The sequence below is a fragment of the Capra hircus genome, chromosome 3 (genome assembly GCF_001704415.2).
Source record: "Capra hircus breed San Clemente chromosome 3, ASM170441v1, whole genome shotgun sequence".
NCBI lineage: Eukaryota > Metazoa > Chordata > Mammalia > Artiodactyla > Bovidae > Capra > Capra hircus.
The window spans coordinates 92147934-92167378 of NC_030810.1; the positions used below are offsets into that span (position 1 = coordinate 92147934).

Here is a 19445-nt window from a genome sequence, read left to right on the forward strand (position 1 = left end):
GTAAAGTTATTCTTCCCCTCTCTTGGTTTTTTTAGATTTGCTTTGTTTTTGATATTTTAGCATTTTCAATATGATATGATATGTACTTAATTTTATTTTATAGTTTCTTAAATCTATAAATTAATGTCTTTTATTATTGCTTTTCTTCAGACATTATATTTGTTCTAGTCTCTGTTTCCTCTCCTTTTTGAAATTTGAATAAAACTCATGCTAATTTTGTCCCTCTTCTGTGACTGTTAATTTCTTTTCTATCTTTTCAGTTTTGCCTTTCTGTGCCTTATTCTAGATGATTTCATTGACCCATCTTGTCATTCACTAATTCTGTTTTTGTTTCTCATCCACTGTGAACTCTTTCAGTTTTAGTTATTAGATATTTATTATGATGTTGTTCTTATTTTTAGATCTGCTATTCTACTTTATGTAATTTCATTTCTTATTTAATTTAAGCTGTTTATTCTTTAAATATACTAAGAATAGCTATTTATAGTTTCTTTCTGATAATTCTTTATCTAAATATTAATCTTTTTTTCTGATAAATTTTAGTCCAGATTTTGTTTTATTTATTTAGCCTGTTTCACTGGGGACCTTTTTGTCTTTGACTACATTTTTTTAAAATTATGTCAGAGTATAGTTGCTTTACAGCATTGTGTTATTTTCTACTGTAGAGCAAAGTGAATCAGCCATATGTGTGCATAATCTCCTCTTTTTGGATTTCCTTCCTATATAGGCCACTTAAGAGCACTGAATAGAGTTACCTGGCCTGTACAGTAGGTTCTCATTAGTATCTATTTTATACATAGTTGACTACATGTTTGTTATTTTTCTTGAAAAATTTTTTTCAAGAAAAACTTTCTCTTATTAGTATAATAAGGCCTGCCTGTTTGTAGGCAGTTTAGCTTCCTCTTTGGAGGATTCTTATTTGCTTTTACCATGTGCATGGTGGCTCTACCCATCTTAAGTAAGTTTCATGGCTTGGGATTAATTGGACCACTCAGGTGATGTAAACCTGTGCTGCAAATTTGCTCGAGGGTTCATTTATTTTTGCTTCATCCATATATAATGATTGTCCTAGCTTACTGTACAAATCTGCATTTAAAATCAAACCCCACACCTGTCAGAGATGCTCAGAGGCCTCAAACAAATCCTTGTGTACACCAGGACCCAGAGACCCCACAGAGACTGAGCCAGACCTGCCTTTGAGTGTTTGAGTGTCTCCTGCAAAGGCACAGGTCAGCAGTGGCCTGCCGTGGGGACAGGGGCTCTGGCTGTAGCAGACCTTGGAGCCATGGTGTGTGGCATAAGTTCTCTTGGAGGAGATCGCCATTAGCCCCACTATAGAGCCACCAAGCAGATAATCCACAAACTGGAGAAAAATTATACCAAAGAAGTTCTCCAACCATTGAAAAGTTCTAGGGCCCATAAAAGATTCCCCAACCTGGAAATCTGGCAAAGGGACTGAGAACCCCCAGGGAATTTGACTTTGAAGCCCAGTGGGATTTGATTATAGAACTTCCACAAGACTGGGGAAACAGACTCTTGGAGGGCACAAACAAAACCTTGTGTGTGCACAAGGACCCAGGAAAAAGGAGCAGTGACCGCACAAGAGACTGAGCCAGACTTGACTGTGACTTTCCAGGAGTCTCAGGCAGAGGCATGTGTTGACAGTGGTCTGCAGTGGAGTCAGGGGCACTGACTATAACAGTCCTGGGAGCCAGTGTGTTAGTGTAAGTCTTTTTGAAGGAGGCCACTACCATCATTACCCCTACCATAGTTTGGCTTCAGGCCAAACTACAGGGAGAGAACACAGCTCCGCCCATCAACAGAAAATTGGGTTAAAGATTTACTGAGCATGGCCCCGCCCATCAGAGCAAGATCCAGATTGCCTCACAACCAGTCCCTCCCATCAGGAAATTTCTATAGGCCCCTTATCCTTATCCATCAGAGGGCAGACAGAATGAAAACCGCAATCACAGAAAACCAAGCAAACTAATCATATGGATTACAGTGTTGTCTAACTCAATGAAGCTATGAGCCAAGCTGTGTAGGTCTACCCAAGACAGACAGATCATGGTGGAGAGTTCTGACAAAACGTGGTCCACTGGAGCAGGGAATGGAAAACCACTTCAGTATTCTTGCCTTGAGAAATCCGTTAACCGTATGAAAAGGCAAAAAGATATGACACTGAAAGGTTAACTCCCCAGGTTGGTTGCTGCCCAATATGCTACTGGAGAAGAGTAGAGAAGTAGCTCCAGAAAGAATAAAGAGGCTGAACCAAAGCAAAAACAAAGCCCAGTTCTGGATGTGACTGATGATGGAAGTAAAGTCCAATGCTGTAAGGAACAATATTATATAGGAACCTGGAATGGTAGGTCCATGAATCAAGGTAAATTGGAAGTGGTCAAACGGGCTATGAATAGAGTGAACATCAACATTTTAGGAATCAGTAAATTAAAATGGGCCGGAATGAGTGAATTAATTCAGATGACCATTATATCTACTACTGTGTGCAAGAATCCCTTAGAATAAATGGAGTAACCCTCATAGTCAACAAAAGAGTCTGAAATGCAGTATTGGGTGCAGTCTCAAAAATAACAGAATGATCTCTGTTTGTTTCCAAGGCAAACCATTCAATATCACAGTAATCCAAGTCTATGCCCCAGTCACTAATGCCAAAGAAGCTGAAGTTGGATGGTTCTGTGATGACCTACAAGACCTTCTAGAACTAACACCAAGCAGAAAACATGTCCTTTTCATCTAGGGGACTGGAATGCAAAAGCAGAAAGTCAAGAGATACCTGGAGTAACAGTCAAGTTTGGCCTTGGAGTACAAAATGAAGCAGGGCAAAGGCTAACGGAGTTTTGCCAAGAGAACAGACTGGTCATAGCAAACACTCTCTTCCATGAACACAAGAGACGACTACACATGGACATCACCAGATGGTCAATACTGAAATCAGATTGATTATATTTGCAGTTGAAGATGGAGAAGCTACAGTAAGCGAAAACAAGACCGAGGGCTGACTGTGGCTCAGATCGTGAACTCCTTATTGAAAAATTCAGACTTATATTGAAGAAAGTACTGAAAACCACTAGGCCATTCAGGTATGACCTAAATCAAAACCCTTATGATTATACAGTGTAAGTGACAAACAGATTCAAGGGATTAGATCTGATGGTGTGTCTGAAGAAATATGGACAGAGGTTCGTAATGTTGTACAGGAAGTGGTGGTTAAAACCATCCCCAAGAAAAAGAAATGAAAAAAGGCTGAGGAGGGCTTACAAATAGCTGAGGAAAGAAGAGAAGTGAAAGGCAAAGAAGAAAAAGAAAGATATATCCATCTAAATGCAGTTCTAATGAACAGAAAGAAGAGCTAAGAAAGCCTTCCTAAGTTATCAGTGCAAAGAAATGGAAGAAAATAGTAGAATGGAAAACACTAGAGGTGGGAAAGACTCTTCAAGAACATTAGAGATACCAAGGGAATATTTGATGCAAAGATGAGCATGATAAAGGACAGAAATGGTATGGAACTAACAGAAACAGAAGATTAAGAAGAGGTGGCAAGAACTATACCAATAAGATCTTATGACCCAGATAACCATGATGATGTGATCACTCACCTAGAGCCAGACATTTTGGAATGTGAAGTCAAGCGGGCCATCACTACAAACAAAGCTAGTGGGGGTGATGGAATTCCAGTTGAGCCATTTCAAATCCTAAAAGATGATGCTGTGAAAGTGCTGCACTCAATATGCCAGCAAATTTGGAAAACTCAGTAGTGGCCACAGGACTGGAAAAGGTCAGTTTTCATTCCAATCCCAAAGAAAGGCAATGCCAAAGAATGTTCAGACTACCATATAATTACAGTCATCTCACACGCTAGCAAAGTAATGCTCAAAGTTCTCCAAGCTAGGCTTCAACAGTACATGAACCGAGAATTTCCTGATGTTCAAGCTGGATTTAGAAAGGCAGAGAAGCCAGAGATCAAATTGCCAACATCCACTGGATCATAGAAAAGCAATGGAATTCCAGAAAATCATCTGCTTCATTAACTATGCTAAAGCCTTTGACTGTTGGATCACAACAAATTCTTAAAGAGATGGGAATACCAGACCACCTTACCTGCCTTCTGAGAAATCTGTATGCAGGTCCAGAAGCAACAGTTAGAACTGGACATGGAACAATGGACTGGTTCCAAATTGGGAAAGGAGTACATCAAGGCTTATATTGTCATCCTGCTTATTTAACTTCTATGCAGAGTACATCATGCGAAATGCTGGGCTGGATAAGTGCAAGCTGGAATCAAGATTGCTGGGAGAAATACCAATAACCTCAAATATGCAGATGACACCACCCTTATGGTAGAAATTGAAGAGGAACTAAAGAACCTCTTGATGAAGGTGAAAGAGGAGAGTGAAAAAGCTGGCTTAAAACTCAACATTCAAAAAACTAAGATTATGATACCCAGTGTCATCACTTCATGGCAGATAGATGGGCAATCAATGGATACAGTGAGACTTTATTTTCTTGGGCTCCAAAATCACTGCAGATGGTGACTGCAGCCATGAAATTAAAAGACGCTTGCTCCTTGGAAGAAAGCTATGACCAACCTAGACAGCATATTAAAAAGCAAAGCTTTACTTTGCCCAGAAAGATCCATATAGTCAAAGCTATGGTTTTTTCAGTAGTCATGTATGGATGTGAGAGTTGGACCATAAAAAAAGCTGAATGCTGAATAATTGGTGCTTTTGAACTGTGGTGTTGGAGAAGACTCTTGAGAGTCCCTTGAACTGCAGGGAGATCAAACCAGTCAATCCTAAAGGAAATCAGTTTTGAATATTCATTGGAAGGACTGATGCTGAAATCTCAATACTTTGGCCACCTGATGTGAAGAACTGGCTCATTTGGAGGGACCCAGAAGCTCAGAAACATTGAAGGCAGGAGTAGAAGGGGACAACAGAGGATTTGATGGTTGGATGGAGTCATGACCCGATGAACATGAGTTTGAGCAGGCTCTGGATTTGCTAATGGACAGGGAAGCCTGGGGTGGTGCAGTCCACAGGGTCGTAAAGAGTAGGACACGACTGAGTGACTGAACTGAACTGAACTTATTGTACAAGTTTAATTCTTGAACCTCTTACCTTATACAGTCTTTGAGTTTTCATATTTTTTTCTCACTTCATCATAATTTCAGATCAAAATCCAGCTTTGCCAGGACTTGGGAATTCCTCGAGGCAAAATCAGTTTTTGTGCTTATGTTATTTCTCCAAGTTTCTATTTTGCCTTCACTTTGTGACCGTTAATTTCATTATTTTTTCAGGAGTTTGATGATTTTAGTGTTCTTAATATTTGATCCTGAATTTTTTATTCCCTTTTAGAGGTGTGTTTGTTTAAAATGACATACCTCACTATTACTCCAATAGAATTTTCAGTTTCAATTTTATATGTCATTTCTACATAAGTTTTAGTTTTGGGATATCTTCCTTATTTCTTTTACCTTTTTTGTTTTTAATTAAAATCTTTTGACTGTGCTGCATAGCATGTGGGATCTTCGTTCTCTGATCTGGGTTTGAGCCTGTGTCTCTTGCATTGGAAGCATGGAGTCTTAACCACTGGACAACTGGCGAAATCCCTTCTTTTAGTTTTTAAAAATGATACACAAAACTTTTTATTTTTTTAATCCAGTAATTACAGCCAGTAACCCTAACATCTGAAATCTTGCAATCAGGTCAAAGTTTGTCTTTTTTCTGCTGACTTTTCTTGTAGTAGTATTCTGTTTACTCTTGTGGTTTTGATTGTGAAGTCCTATAATTTCATCTGTGGAAATTCTTTAAGGGCTGAGTTGGAGGTATATTTTTACAGAGAAAATTTACTTTTATAGCTTCCAGGATTCTGGGGACCTTAGGGGAACTTCAAATTAAGTTTTGGCTTAGAGATTTTTAGTATTTTTAAGCAGCATATATTCTGTTCCCACACATGCCTAACTACTAGTTTGTGATTATGATTTCATAGAGGAGACACTTACTAATAGACCATTGTAAATAGTATTGTAGTAGATAGTCTTTAGTTACCATTTCCCTCTCTCCAGATATTCTTTCCCTAGAATGGAGCACTAACACCTTTATTTCTACACAGATTTTGAGATTGGAAGTTTTTAAAAATATAAGTCTGAAACATTATTCTGTTGCTTGACATCTTTTATTGTTTTTCATGACTTAGAAAGCACATACTTCTGAGCAAGTTATGTGAATCCTATTATGACTTTGTCATTATTTTTCAAATCATATCTAATAGCAGATATTATGATTTCTCTCTTGTGCTTGTTTCATGCTGATGAAATACATTTCTGGACTTCAGAATGTTTATCCTATCTCTCTGTTTTTTGACTTTGTATATGCTCTTTTGTATCTCTTGTGATTTTCTTTCCTCCCTCAGCTCCCGCTACTTTTGTTAATTGTTACTGGCTTTCAGATATTTTAACTCAGCTGTCACTTTCTGGAAGCCTTCCTTGAACTTTCCCTCTCCTATGTCTGTCTCCCCTTACTTCTAACACTTATTGGTCTTATTAGGCTTAGGTACCACCTCTGTATTTATTCCCAGAATTGCTCATGAGTACTCATAAGCACTTATTTTTGATTATTTGTCTGCTTGCCCAGTAGTTCCAGTTTCTGTATACATCATATCATCATCACTATAATCATAATAGTATTTAACATTTTACTATATGCTAGACACTGTGATTAAATGTTTTAAGTTGCATTATCTTGTGTAATCCTAATAGGAACTCTTTGAAATATCATTAACTGTCATTTTCCATGTGGGAAATGTAGGGATCAGTTGGTTAAGTATCATGCCCATGTGTAGGTAGCTAGTAAAAGGAAATAGAATAATTCGAACCCAGGGATGAGCATGAGCTTCTTACTGTTTGTGTTTTTATGAGATTTAAAAGTGAATGCACACAGATAAAGCATAAAAATAGCACCCGACACTTAGGATTTAGTAAATATTAGCTATCAAGTGAAGTTATTTGCTTTTTTTCACAGTATCTAAATAAGTAAATGCAACAATTTAGAAAAATGTAAAATCAGAATAGTAAATGATAAAATCATGAACAATTTCACCATTAGGAGATAAATTGCTTTTGAACTTTTTCCTTTGAACTCTTTTCCTTGAACTCTTTCCTTTCACATGTACTATTTATATAAATGCTGTTTTTAACTTTCCCTTTTTATTCTATATTTTATGGATGTCCAAATTAGTAATAAATAAACAGCTATATCATCATTTACAGTGGCTACATGGTATATCATTGTATCACCATAGTCTAATCTGTCTCCTTTTGAATATTAAGGTTGTTTGCTAATACATGTGTGAGTGATTGAGTGAGTGATAGTCACTCAGTCGTGTCCTAGTCTTTGTGACTCCATGGACTGTAGCCCACCGGGCTCCTCTGTCCATGTATTTCTTCAGGCAGGAGTGCTAGAGTGGTGGCCATTCCCTTTTCCAGGGGATCTTCCCGACCTAGGGATTGAGCTCGGATCTCCTGCATTGCAAGCAGATTCTTTACTGTCTGAGCCACCAGGGAAGTGCTTCCAGTGCTTCAGTTCAGTTCAGTTCAGTCGCTCAGTTGTGTCCGACTCTTTGCGACCCCATGAATCACAGCACGCCAGGCCTCCCTGTCCATCACCAACTCCAGGAGTTCACTCAGACTCACGTCCGAGTCAGTGATGCCATCCAGCCATCTCATCCTCTGTCGTCCCCTTCTTCTCCTGCCCCCAATCCCTCCCAGCATCAAAGTCTTTTCCAGTGAGTCAACTCTTCGCATGAGGTGGCCAGAATACTGGAGTTTCAGCTTTAGCATCATTCCTTCCAAAGAAATCCTAGGGTTGAACTCCTTCAGAATGGACTGGTTGGATCTCCTTGCAGTCCAAGGGACTCTCAAGAGTCTTCTCCAACACCACAGTGCAAAAGCATCAATTCTTCGGCACTCAGCTTTCTTCACAGTCCAACTCTCACATCCATACATGACTACTGGAAAAACCATAGCCTTGACTAGACGGACCTTAGTCGGCAAAGTAATGTCTCTGCTTTTGAATATGCTGTCTAGGTTGGTCATAACTTTTCTTCCAAGGAGGAAGCATCTTTTAATTTCATGGCTGCAGTCATCATCTGCAGTGATTTTGGAGCCCAAGGAAATAAAGTCTGACACTGTTTCCACTGTTTCCTCATCTATTTCCCATGAAGTGATGGGACCGGATGCCATGATCTTCGTTTTCTGAGTGAAGAACTAAAAAGCCTCTTCCAGTGCTTAGCTATTACTAAAAAATGTAGCACTAAAACCCCTATATGTTTGAGTGCTTGGGCAATAACAATTTTGATGGTCAACAAAAGTTGATGACCAATATTAGTGAATCTATATTTGCATAATTCTCCCTTATTTTGGAGTATGTAATGTAAGAAAAAATAATTGTTACAAATAATTTGTTTCCTTGGTTTGTATTTTCTATTAAGTAAATATCTATTTACAAATTTCTCTTTTAGAATTACAGAATGAAAACTTAAAAGAATCAAATGAGAAGCAGGATCATTTGACATCAGAACTAGAAGATATTAAAATGTCTTTGCAAAGAAGTGTGGTATGATTTAAAAATGATTAATTTCTAGTAACTCTCACACCATCCATCAGTCAACAAATATTTATTGAATGCTAATACTATGTACAAGGCCTTGAAGCTTTAAATAGAGAATATAGACTCTCTAAGTGCTTGTAGTTTAATAGAGACATTTGATAAAAACACATCAAAAGTATAACTAAAATACAAGACTATACTAGGTATCAACATGATTCAGGCAAAAATTCTACAATATTTCTAAGAATTGGAAGAACACTATGGACTGGATTGGTTAGGAAGATTCCATGGATAGGCTGACTATAAATGGGCTCTGGAGCAATGGTGAATTGAAATGAGTAGTGGGTGGGGCACTCCAGATTGGTCAGTGTGGAGTAGAAGAGGGTGAGACGGTAAGGAGAGACTGGGGTCAGAGGGGTGATTGGGTGGAGGTAAGAGGTGAGAGGCAGCAAATTACAGAAAGCAGGTGAATTCAGTTTTTTTTTTCTTCTTCTTAAGATCTTGGTTCATAGCTTTTGTTTGCATTTTATTTCATTTAGAATGCTCAAATGGCTTTAGAGGAAGATTTGCAGATAGCAACCAAAAATATATATCAACTCACTGGAGAAAAAGAAGCTCAAATGGAAGAATTTAATAAAGCTAAAGCTGCCCATTCATCTGTGGTTACTGAACTTAAAACTACTATCTGCAACTTGAAAAAATTATTGACAACAGAACAGCAAAGGTAAAGTTACTGCTTATTTAGCTGAATAAAAAACAATTTACTTCTAACATTCAGTGCCATTTTCTATTCATTGTCAACTGGCTTGTAATTCCTATAATAACTGTAACCAAGTATCTTTTTGTATATAAAGTGGGAACACATTTAAAGAATTTGTATTGGGTAGGCAGGTATCCTAGGAAAAGAGAGAAGGTATTCTCTAGGATAGTTCCTGTGCATGCTTTTCATAGAGTTAAGCAATATAGATAAGCTTCTTCCCGACCCAGGAATTGAACCCAGGTCTCCCTCATTGCAGGCAGACACTTTACCATCTGAGCCACCAGGGAAGTCTTAAGCAATATAGATAAGTTCATAAGGACTGATGCAGTGATATGACATATTTAGTTAAACTGTGCGTTATTATAGAAAAATAACTTCCTAGGTTGTTGATTATCTTACTGGGGTCTGTAACTTTCATTCTGATATATAAATTTAGCAATTAGCCTGGTCCAAAGTAGGTACTCAGACATTTTAAATGAATCAATGAATATGGTTAGATATATATAAAATATTGATTTGTATTTAATTTAAATTGTTTTTCTAAAACTTGAGTTGAAAACCTCATCTGTTTTTTGCTACTTTGTATTAAGGAAATGTTTATACAAAGTTGTGTTATGAGGCCTACATAGTTATTTTTGACCCATTAGTTTAAGGGTTAATTAAGTCTGGAGGATGAAAGAACAAGCTTCTCTATGAAGTCTTGACCTGGGCCTAGCAGAGTTTCTTCTCTACTGCTTATGTATGGTGAGGGAAGAAGAGCTAGATTTTCTGGTCCATTTCCTCTTGTATATTCTTGATTGACCTATCCAGGTGATTTACAGATTTTCAACTTTTAAGTGACCTTATATGTAATTTGTCTTATAGATGAGGAAATGGAAAACTAGAAGAGTTAAGTGAATTGTGTAATTCTCATATTTATATTGTTCCTAAGGCAGAATTCAATATAATAGTAGTTATATACTCAAACTCTTTCAAAGTTCTAGGATGTATTAATTTGATTATCATCAATAGCTAAGAGATAAATCATGATGATAAGCTGTGAGGTTTTACGTAGATTTAATTAATATACAACTATGTATGTATATTAGTGTAATATCTTATTTTGACATGTTACAGTATCCAGCCAAAGTAGATTGTCAAGAAATGTGTAATAATTGAATGAATGAATCTATAATAAACTATGTCATTGCTAAATTGCATCAGTTTTAATTACTAGATGAATTATGACTAAAAAAATATTTTACATTGATTTTACATTTTACATTGAACTAATGTTTTACAAGATTGGAAAAAAGTGAAGATGAATTGAAAGTACTTACCATGAAACTTCAGAAGAAATCAAGTGAACTAGGTAAGTTTTAGAGAATAACATATGTACCTGATAATATTAGCCAATTTTAAAACCATCAACATTATTTCAGAATAAAATATAGTTTCTCCTCTGTCATTTACCAATAGTGATTATTTGATAACTACTAATTTGATTTTTTGAAAGAGAAATTTAAATCTTAAAGACTTATTCAGATTCATTACGCAACTCATAAATATCAAGAATTGTAAGGAGCCTAAGAGATATTTTTGTGGTTTTTTTATTTTAAGATCCAGGGATCTTAATAATTCTTAGTGGGAAATGTCTATTACATTTTAATTGAATTTTGAAGGTTCATTGAGTAGTCATGTTGGATTATGAACTATTAACAGGAAACCGTGCCCCTGTTTTATCAAGTGGTATTGTTAATATTCAATTTTCATGGCCAAAAGTGAGAAATTTGTAGTTGTTTTGTGAGTTTATGACCATTTAATTAGCTAATTCTAAAAACCCTATATTTCATATTTACAAAGCTTCATATCTATAATTGTGGAGAATTAGAAATGTATATAAACATCTTTTTCCCCAGTTTGAGTAAAAACAATTATTTTTGTAAATTAAAATAAATCATGGATTGGCAATTGTTTTTCTAGAAATCTCTATAACTTTCTGTAATCTTTATTATTAACTTTGAATATATTTGGTGCCTTTTTTTCATGGTTTTCCTTTTCTTCACTAATTGTTGATTCTTGATTACTCATCTAAGTGTTTGAGAATCCATATTTACTCACGTGTTTGTTACAGTCTGATTCTTTTGATTATGGGGAGAGATGGGAGGTTCTGTAAGGAAGGGTGGGCTTTGTATTACATAACTTCTCTTTTGGTTACAGAGGGGGCTTCCTGGGTGGCTCAAATGGTAAAGAATCTGCCTGCAATGCAGGAGACTCGGGTTTGATCCCTGAGTTGGGAAGATCCTCTGGAGAAGGGAATGGCTACCAACTCCAGTATTCTTGCCTGGAGAATTCCATGGACAGACGAGCCTGGTGGGCTATAGTCCATGGGGTTGCAAAGAGTTGGACATGACTGAGTGACTAACACTTTGGTTATAGGGAATGCTTATGCTGCTTAGAGTTTACAAGCTATTGGGGTAGTGTCATGTCCCTTTGGCTCTAATTCCCAGAATGCTTGATTTAACCTGAGGTGGACTGTGTGGCTGGGCATGTGGATACCTGGTATAGTTGTTCACATAGCCTGATAGAATTAATATGGGTTATCCCCCTTCACTCCCCAAAGATTCTTCAACATTTGAGTTTGTTAATGTTAGACTGCCTAGTTTTGTTAATTTATATATGTATTTTTTCTTTTGCACTTTTTATTTTGTATTGGGGTATAGCTGATTATTCCCCAACATATATTGAATCCACCTGCAATGCAGGCAGTACAATGCAATATTGAATCTGCCTGCAGTCCAGGAGACCCTGGTTCAATCCCTGGGTTTGGAAGGTCCCCTGGAGAAGGGCTAGGCTACCCACTCCAGTATTCTTGAACTTCCCTTGTGTCTCAGCTGATAAAGAATCCTCTTATAATACAGGAGACCTGGGTTCGATCCCTGGGTTAGGAAGATCCCATGGAGAAGGGACAGGCTACCCACTCCAGTATTCTGGCCTGAAGAATTCCATGGACTGTATAGTCCATAGGGTCGCAAGAGTGTTTGTAAAGAAAACAAGAGGAAGAGTTAAAGAAACAGAAAATCTTAAGAATGCCAGGTTTTGAAAATTGATGGGAGACAAGTAAGAGAGTGGCTAACAGTGTAAAATGCTGAAAGCTCCACAATGATAAGGACTGAGAATTTCACCACAAAATGGGTGTTGGTGATCTTTGAGATCATAATTTATTAATGAAGATGAGCTTTACTTTTGCATGGGATTAAGAAAGAAATGTAGATAAATAATAACAATTAATTATAACAATAGATAATAACACCACTTTTGCATGGGATTAAGAACAGGAAGCAACAGTTAGAACTGGACATGGAACAACAGACTGGTTCCAAATAGGAAAAGGAGTACATCAAGGCTGTATATTGTCACCCTGCTTATTTAACTTATATGCAGAGTACATCATGAGAAATGCTGGACTGGAAGAAATACAAGCTGGAATCAAGATTGCCGGGAGAAATATCAATAACCTCAGATATGCAGATGACACCACCCTTATGGCAGAAAGTGAAGAGGAACTAAAAAGCCTCTTGATGAAAGTGAAAGAGGAGAGTGAAAAAGTTTGCTTAAAGCTCAACATTCAGAAAACAAAGATCATGGCATCCGATCCCATCACTTCATGGGAAATAGATGGGGAAACAGTAGAAACAGTGTCAGACTTTATTTCCTTGGGCTCCAAAATCACTGCAGATGGTGATTGCAGCCCGGAAATTAAAAGATGCTTACTCCTTGGAAGAAAAGTTATGACCAACCTAGACAGCATATTCAAAAGCAGAGACATTACTTTGCCAACTAAGGTCCATCTAGTCAAGGCTATGGTTTTTCCAGTAGTCATGTATGGATGTGAGAGTTGGACTGTGAAGAAGGCTGAGTGCCAAAGAATTGATGCTTTTGCACTGTGGTGTTGGAGAAGACTCTTGAGAGTCCCTTGGACTGCAAGGAGATCCAGCCAGTCCATTCTGAGGGAGATCAGTCCTGGGTGTTCTTTGGAAGGAATGATGCTAAAGCTGAAACTCCAGTACTTTGGCCACCTCATGTGAAGAGTTGACTCATTGGGAAAGACTTTGATGCTGGGAGGGATTGGGGCAGGAGAAGAAGGGGACGACTGAGGTTGAGATGGCTGAATGGCATCACTGACTCGATGGACGCGAGTCTAAGTAAACTCTGGGAGTTGGTGATGGACAGGGAGGCCTGGTGTGCTGCAATTCATGGGGTCACAAAGAGTTGGACACGACTGAGCGACTGAACTGAACTGAACTGAAGAAAGAAATATAGATAGGTAACAAATGGGAATTTGGCTACAAAACAAAACAAGAAATTTGACAATACTATGAAAAAGAAACATCAATCATACTTTTTAATTTTGTATTCAAATAGGATTTTAGATAGGATATGGGGAAACTGAAGAATCTGCTATAGAGTCAATATATGTTCATAATAAAGCAACCGAAGTCTTACAGGAGATGGAAATGTTGAGATCCAGAACAGTGGTCAGAGTTAGCTTGAGAAAAGTGAATTAATTCTCCTTTTAAATTTGATTGAAAGGCCACATGTTTGGATAATAGTGAGTTGAAGGTACAGATACGGGCTGTGTGACTTCATTTTATATAGATCCATTGCTTAGTTTGTTTAATGAACTTTGGGCTCATTTGGTTGTGGAATTAATTTTATAGAAATGGTACTACTAATATATGCCCATTATTATTTTGCATCTGATCCATTTGCACGTCCTCTGTGCTTTACTGTGCTCCAACTGTATTATTTAATTAATTGATGCTTTGGAACTGTGGTGTTGGAGAAGACTTTTGAGAGTTCCTTGGACTGCAGGGAGATCCAACCAGTCAGTCCCTAAAGGAAATCAGTCCTGAATAATCATTGGAAGGACTGATGCTGAAGCTGAAACTCCAATACTTTGGCCACCTTATGCGAAGAACTGACTTATTGGGAAAGAATCCTGATGGTAGGAAAGATTGAAGACAAGAGGAGAAGGAGACGGCAGAGGATGAGATGTTGGATAGCATCACCGACTCAATGGACATGAGTTTGAGTAAGCTCCAGGAGTTGGTGATGCACAGGGAAGCCTGGAGTGCTGCAGTCCTTGGGGTCGCAGAGTCAGATACGACTGAGCGACCAAAGTGAACTGACTGAATTGTATTAATTCATCTCTTTTGGTTTTTCCTTTTCAAGTGCTATTCTTACTTCTTGTCTCCTTTCCTATTTTTTAAATCTACTTTTAACACATTTAAATTCTTTTGCTTTTTTTTTTCTTTAGAAGAGATGACCAAGCTTAAAAATAACAAAGAAGTAGAACTTGAAGAATTGAAAAAAATCTTAGTAAGTATATAGGTTCTCTTATTTCTATGTAGCAGTTATTTTTCAAAATAGTATTAAATCCAATGACTTAGATTCTCATAGAGTTTTATGGTAGCTTTTTCAGCTAAAATATTTTCTAAAATTATATTTGGTTTTAGCAAAGCCACATTTCTATCTCTGTCAATTTTTATAGTACATTTTGATAACTGTCTTGGTGAAAGTATTTATATTATTTAAGCATGTGTTGATAGTACCTTTAAGTGAGATCAAATGTATATATTCTGTAGCTGATTGTAAATTTGGTGTGCCTTTGTTACCTTTGAGACACCAAGCTGCAATTTTGAGAAAGATATATATGATATATATTCAGTACCTATGTTTAGTGTTCAGGTAGAATCATATTTATTTAATGAATTTCTTAGGATAAGGGCTTCATTGTGTTTTAATTGATTATAATGTGTAGATCATGGGTTGGTAAACTTTTTGTAAAGGACTAGATATTAAATATTTTAGGCTTTGTGGCTATATAGAGAATGTTAATTTTCTCCTTCCCCTCCTTTTTTTCTTCTTTGATTTTTAACAATCTTATAAAAATGTAGGAAACATTCTTTTTTTATTTTTAAAATTTAATTTATTTATTTTAATTGGAGGCTAATTACTTTACAGTGTTGTATTGATTTTGCCATACATTGACATGAATCTGCCACGGGTGTACACGTGTTCCCCATCCTGAACCCCCCTCCCACCTCCCTCCCCATACCATCCCTCTGGGTCATCCCAGTGCACCAGCCCCAAACATCCTGTATCATGTATCGAACCTGGACTGGCGATTTGAGTAAAGATTCTTAATTCAAGGGCCTGCAAAAGAAGATTGTGGGCTGACTTTGTCTTGGAGGCTGTAGTTAGCCACCTTTGTTTATAGAAGACAATATTGTTTATGATTACAGATATTTGATTTTGGGTTTAACCTATCACATCTCTACCTGATTTTGCAACTCCTGATTCTTCCGTCTCTTGGCAAGCACTGTTTCCAAATGCTTATCCTTTCTTCAGAGAATTGCTTTCATTATTTTTGCAAATAATATTTGCATTTCTTTCAAATTTGATAATATAAACTTATACTTCAAGTCTCAGCGTAAATATTAATTCTTTAGAAATCTTTCTTGACATTATTAACTAGTTTAGGTCTCCATGTTGTTTAGTTGCCAAGTCATCCCCAACTCTTTGCAACCCCAAGGACTACAGTATGCCAGGCTTCCCTGTCCCTCACCATCTCCTGGAGTTTGCCCAAGTTCATATCCATTGAATCAGTGATGCCATCCAATCATCTCATCCTCTATATTCCTTTCTTTTTTTTTAATTTTTATTTTTACTTTATTTTACTTTACAATACTGTATTGGTTTTGCCGTACATTGACATGAATCCGCCACGGGTGTACATGAGTTCAAAATCCTGAAACCCCTCCCACCTCCCACCCCATATCATCTCTCTGGATCATCCCCATGCACCAGCCCCAAGCATCCTGTATCCTGTATCGAACATAGACTGCCAATTCGTTTCTTACATGATAGTATACATGTTTCAGTGCCATTCTCCCAAATCATCCCACCCTCTCCCTGGTCCCTCAGAGTCCAAAAGTCCGTTCTACACATCTGTGTCTCTTTTGCTGTCTTGCATACAGGGTCATCATTACCGTCTTTCTAAATTCCATATATATGTGTTAGTATACTGTATTGGTGTTTTTCTTTTTGGCTTACTTCACTCTGTATAATCGGCTCCAGTTTCATCCATCTCATTGGAACTGATTCAAATGTATTCTTTTTAATGGCTGGGTAATACTCCATTGTGTATATGTACCACAGCTTTCTTATCCATTCGTCTGCTGATGGACATCTAGGTTGTTTCCACGTCCTGGCTATTATAAACAGTGCTGCAATGAACATTGGGGTACATGTGTCTCTATATTCCTCATCTCTTTCTGCTTTAAATCTTTCCCAGCATCAGAGTCTTTTCCAATGAGTCAGCTCTTTGAATCAGGTGCCCAAAGTGTTGGAGCTTCAGCTTCACCATCAGTCCTTCCAATGAGTATTTCAATGAGTATAGCAGTCTGAATTTTTCCTTTTATAGCACTTACCGCAAATGAAATTTATTTTGGGATAATTATTTACAGCTTTATTTGCCCTTTAGAGTCTCCTTTACGTAGTACAGTAGATGGTACATAGTAGGTGGTCAGCAGATAAAACAGTGGAATACTCCAATAAGAGCTAAGCACCCATGTCTTGGTTGCCCTGTAACCTCAGTACTTAGCACAGTGAATGACGCTTTGTAAGCATTTTACAAATACTCATTGGATAAATTAACAGTATAGTATTACTTTTATATTCCCACATGGACAGGGTTTGGTTTAGGGCTTTGTTCTATTTGAGCAGCTATAGACATAGTTTGGGGCTCCCCCAGTGGCTCAGTTGGTAAAGATTCTGCTTGTAATGCAGGAGACCCAGGTTCAATTCCTGGGTGGGAAAGATCTCTTGGAGAAGGAAATGGCAACCCACTCCAGTATTCTTGCCTGGAAAATCTCATGGACAGAGGGGCCTGGTGAGATACAGTCCATAGGGTCACAAAGAGTCAGACATAACTGAGCATCTGAGCAGAGAGAGACATAGTTAATAGGGCTTCTCTGGTAGCTCAGCTGGTAAAGAATCTGCCTGCCATGAGGAGACCCTATTTCAATTCCTGGGTTGGGAATATTCCCTGGAGAAGGGATAGGCTACCCACTCCAGTATTCTTGGGCTTCCCTTGTGGCTCAACTGGTAAAGAAACTGCCTGAAGTTGGGGAGACCTGGGTTTGATCCTTGGGTTGGGAAGATCCCCTGGAGGAGGTCATGGCAACCCACTCCAGTATTCTTGCCTGGAGAAACCCCATGAACAGAGGAGCCTGGTGAGCTACAGTCCATGGGATTGCAAAGAGTTGGACCTGACTGAGCTCCTGGTCTTGTTTTTGTTGACTGTATGGAGTTTCTCCATCTTTGGCTGCAAAGAATTATAATCAGTCTGAATTTGGAGTTGACTATCTGTTGATGTCCATGTGTAGAGTTGTCTCTTGCATCTTTTCTTTGCAAAATTCTGTTAGCCTTTGCCCTGCTTCGTTTTGTACTCCAAGGCCAAACTTGCCTGTTACTCCAGGTATCTCTCGACTTCCTACTTCTGCATTCCAGCCCCCTGTGATGAAAAGGATATCTTTTTTGGGTGTCAGTTCTAGAAGGATTTGTAGGTCTTCATAGAACTGATCAACTTCAGTTTCTTTGGCATCAGTGGTTGGGGCATAGACTTAAATTACTGTGATGTTGAATGGTTTGCATTGAAAACAAACAGATCATTCTATCATTTTGGAGATTGTACTCAAATACTGTACTTCATACTCTTTTGTTGACTCTAAGGTCTACTCCATTTGTTCTAATGGATTGTTGCTCACAGTAGTAGATACAATGGTCATCTGAATTAAATTCTCCCTTTCCTGTCTATTTTAGTTTACTGATTCCTAAGGTGTCGATGTTCACCCTTGCTATCTCCTGCTTAACCACATCCAATTTATGTTGATTCATGGGCCTAACATTCTAGGATACGATGCAGTACTGCTCTTTACACTATCGGACTTTACTTTCATCACAGACACATCCATAGCTGAGTGTCATTTCCACTTTGGCCCAGCCACTTCATTCTTTCTGGAGCTATTGCCCTTTGCTCTAACCCAGTAGCACATTGGACACCTTCTGATCTGAGGGGGAGGGGTTTATCTTCCGGTATAGTATCTTTTTGCGTTTTCATACTGTCCATGGGGTTTTCTGGGCAAAAACACTGGAGCTGGTTGACATTTCTCTCCTCAGGGGATGACTTTTTTTGTCAGAACTCTTTACTGTGGCCTGTCTGTTTTGGGTCACCCTGAACAGCATGGCTCATAGCTCCTTTGAGTTATGCAAGCCCCTTCGCCAAGAAAAGGCTGTGATCATGAAATAATCACACTTAAATTCAAACAGTCATTCAAAGGTTATAATACAATGGTATCAAGGTCAATAAAGGGTTAGTTCATAGTGTAATTAGATATGAACAATTTAGGGGCTTCCCAAGTGACTATCTGGTAAAGAATCTGTCTCAGTGCAGGAGGGCACAGGACACGTGGGTTCAATCTTGAGTCCGGAAGATCCCCTGGAGGAGGAAATGGCAACCCACTCCAGTATTCTTGCTTGGAAAATCCCATGGACAGAGAAGCCTAATAGATTCACAAAGAGTTGGATATGAGTGACTGAGCACAAACTATTTCGAGAATTTAGGTGAGGCTTTTTTTAAAAAGTAAAGATTGAATTGAAATCCAGAGAAGGACAAGAAGTATTTATCAGGTATGGAGAAATTTTATATACAAAGATCCTTTGATAGGAAGGAGTACAGTGAATACAACATGGAATGAAAGGGAGAGTGTGGTGCAAAATGAGGCTAGAGAGGTTTAGGAGCCTAGTAATTTATGGCCTTTTAAATCATATCAGCAGAATTTTAATTTATTCAACTGTAATGAGAAGCTGTAAAGAATTTTAGCAGAGGATGACTCGGTCAGATTTGCATTTTGAAAGTCTCATTTGGTTTGCAGTATAGAGAACAGAATATATTAAGATAGAACAGTTATAAATAGACAGTCATAGGATTCAGAGAAGAGAACTTAGGCTGG

At 37.9% G+C, this 19445-nt stretch overlaps 1 protein-coding gene across 1 annotated transcript in view; it reads left to right on the plus strand.

Moving 5' to 3' along the window:
* SYCP1 (synaptonemal complex protein 1) overlaps nt 1-19445 on the plus strand; it is a 146435-nt gene that overhangs the window by 43276 nt on the left and 83714 nt on the right. Inside the window, exons 15-18 of the mRNA XM_018045949.1 lie at nt 8539-8633; nt 9167-9351; nt 10671-10738; nt 14687-14748. Coding sequence (XP_017901438.1) covers nt 8539-8633; nt 9167-9351; nt 10671-10738; nt 14687-14748 — 410 coding nt within the window. The remainder of the gene's footprint in view (nt 1-8538; nt 8634-9166; nt 9352-10670; nt 10739-14686; nt 14749-19445) is intronic.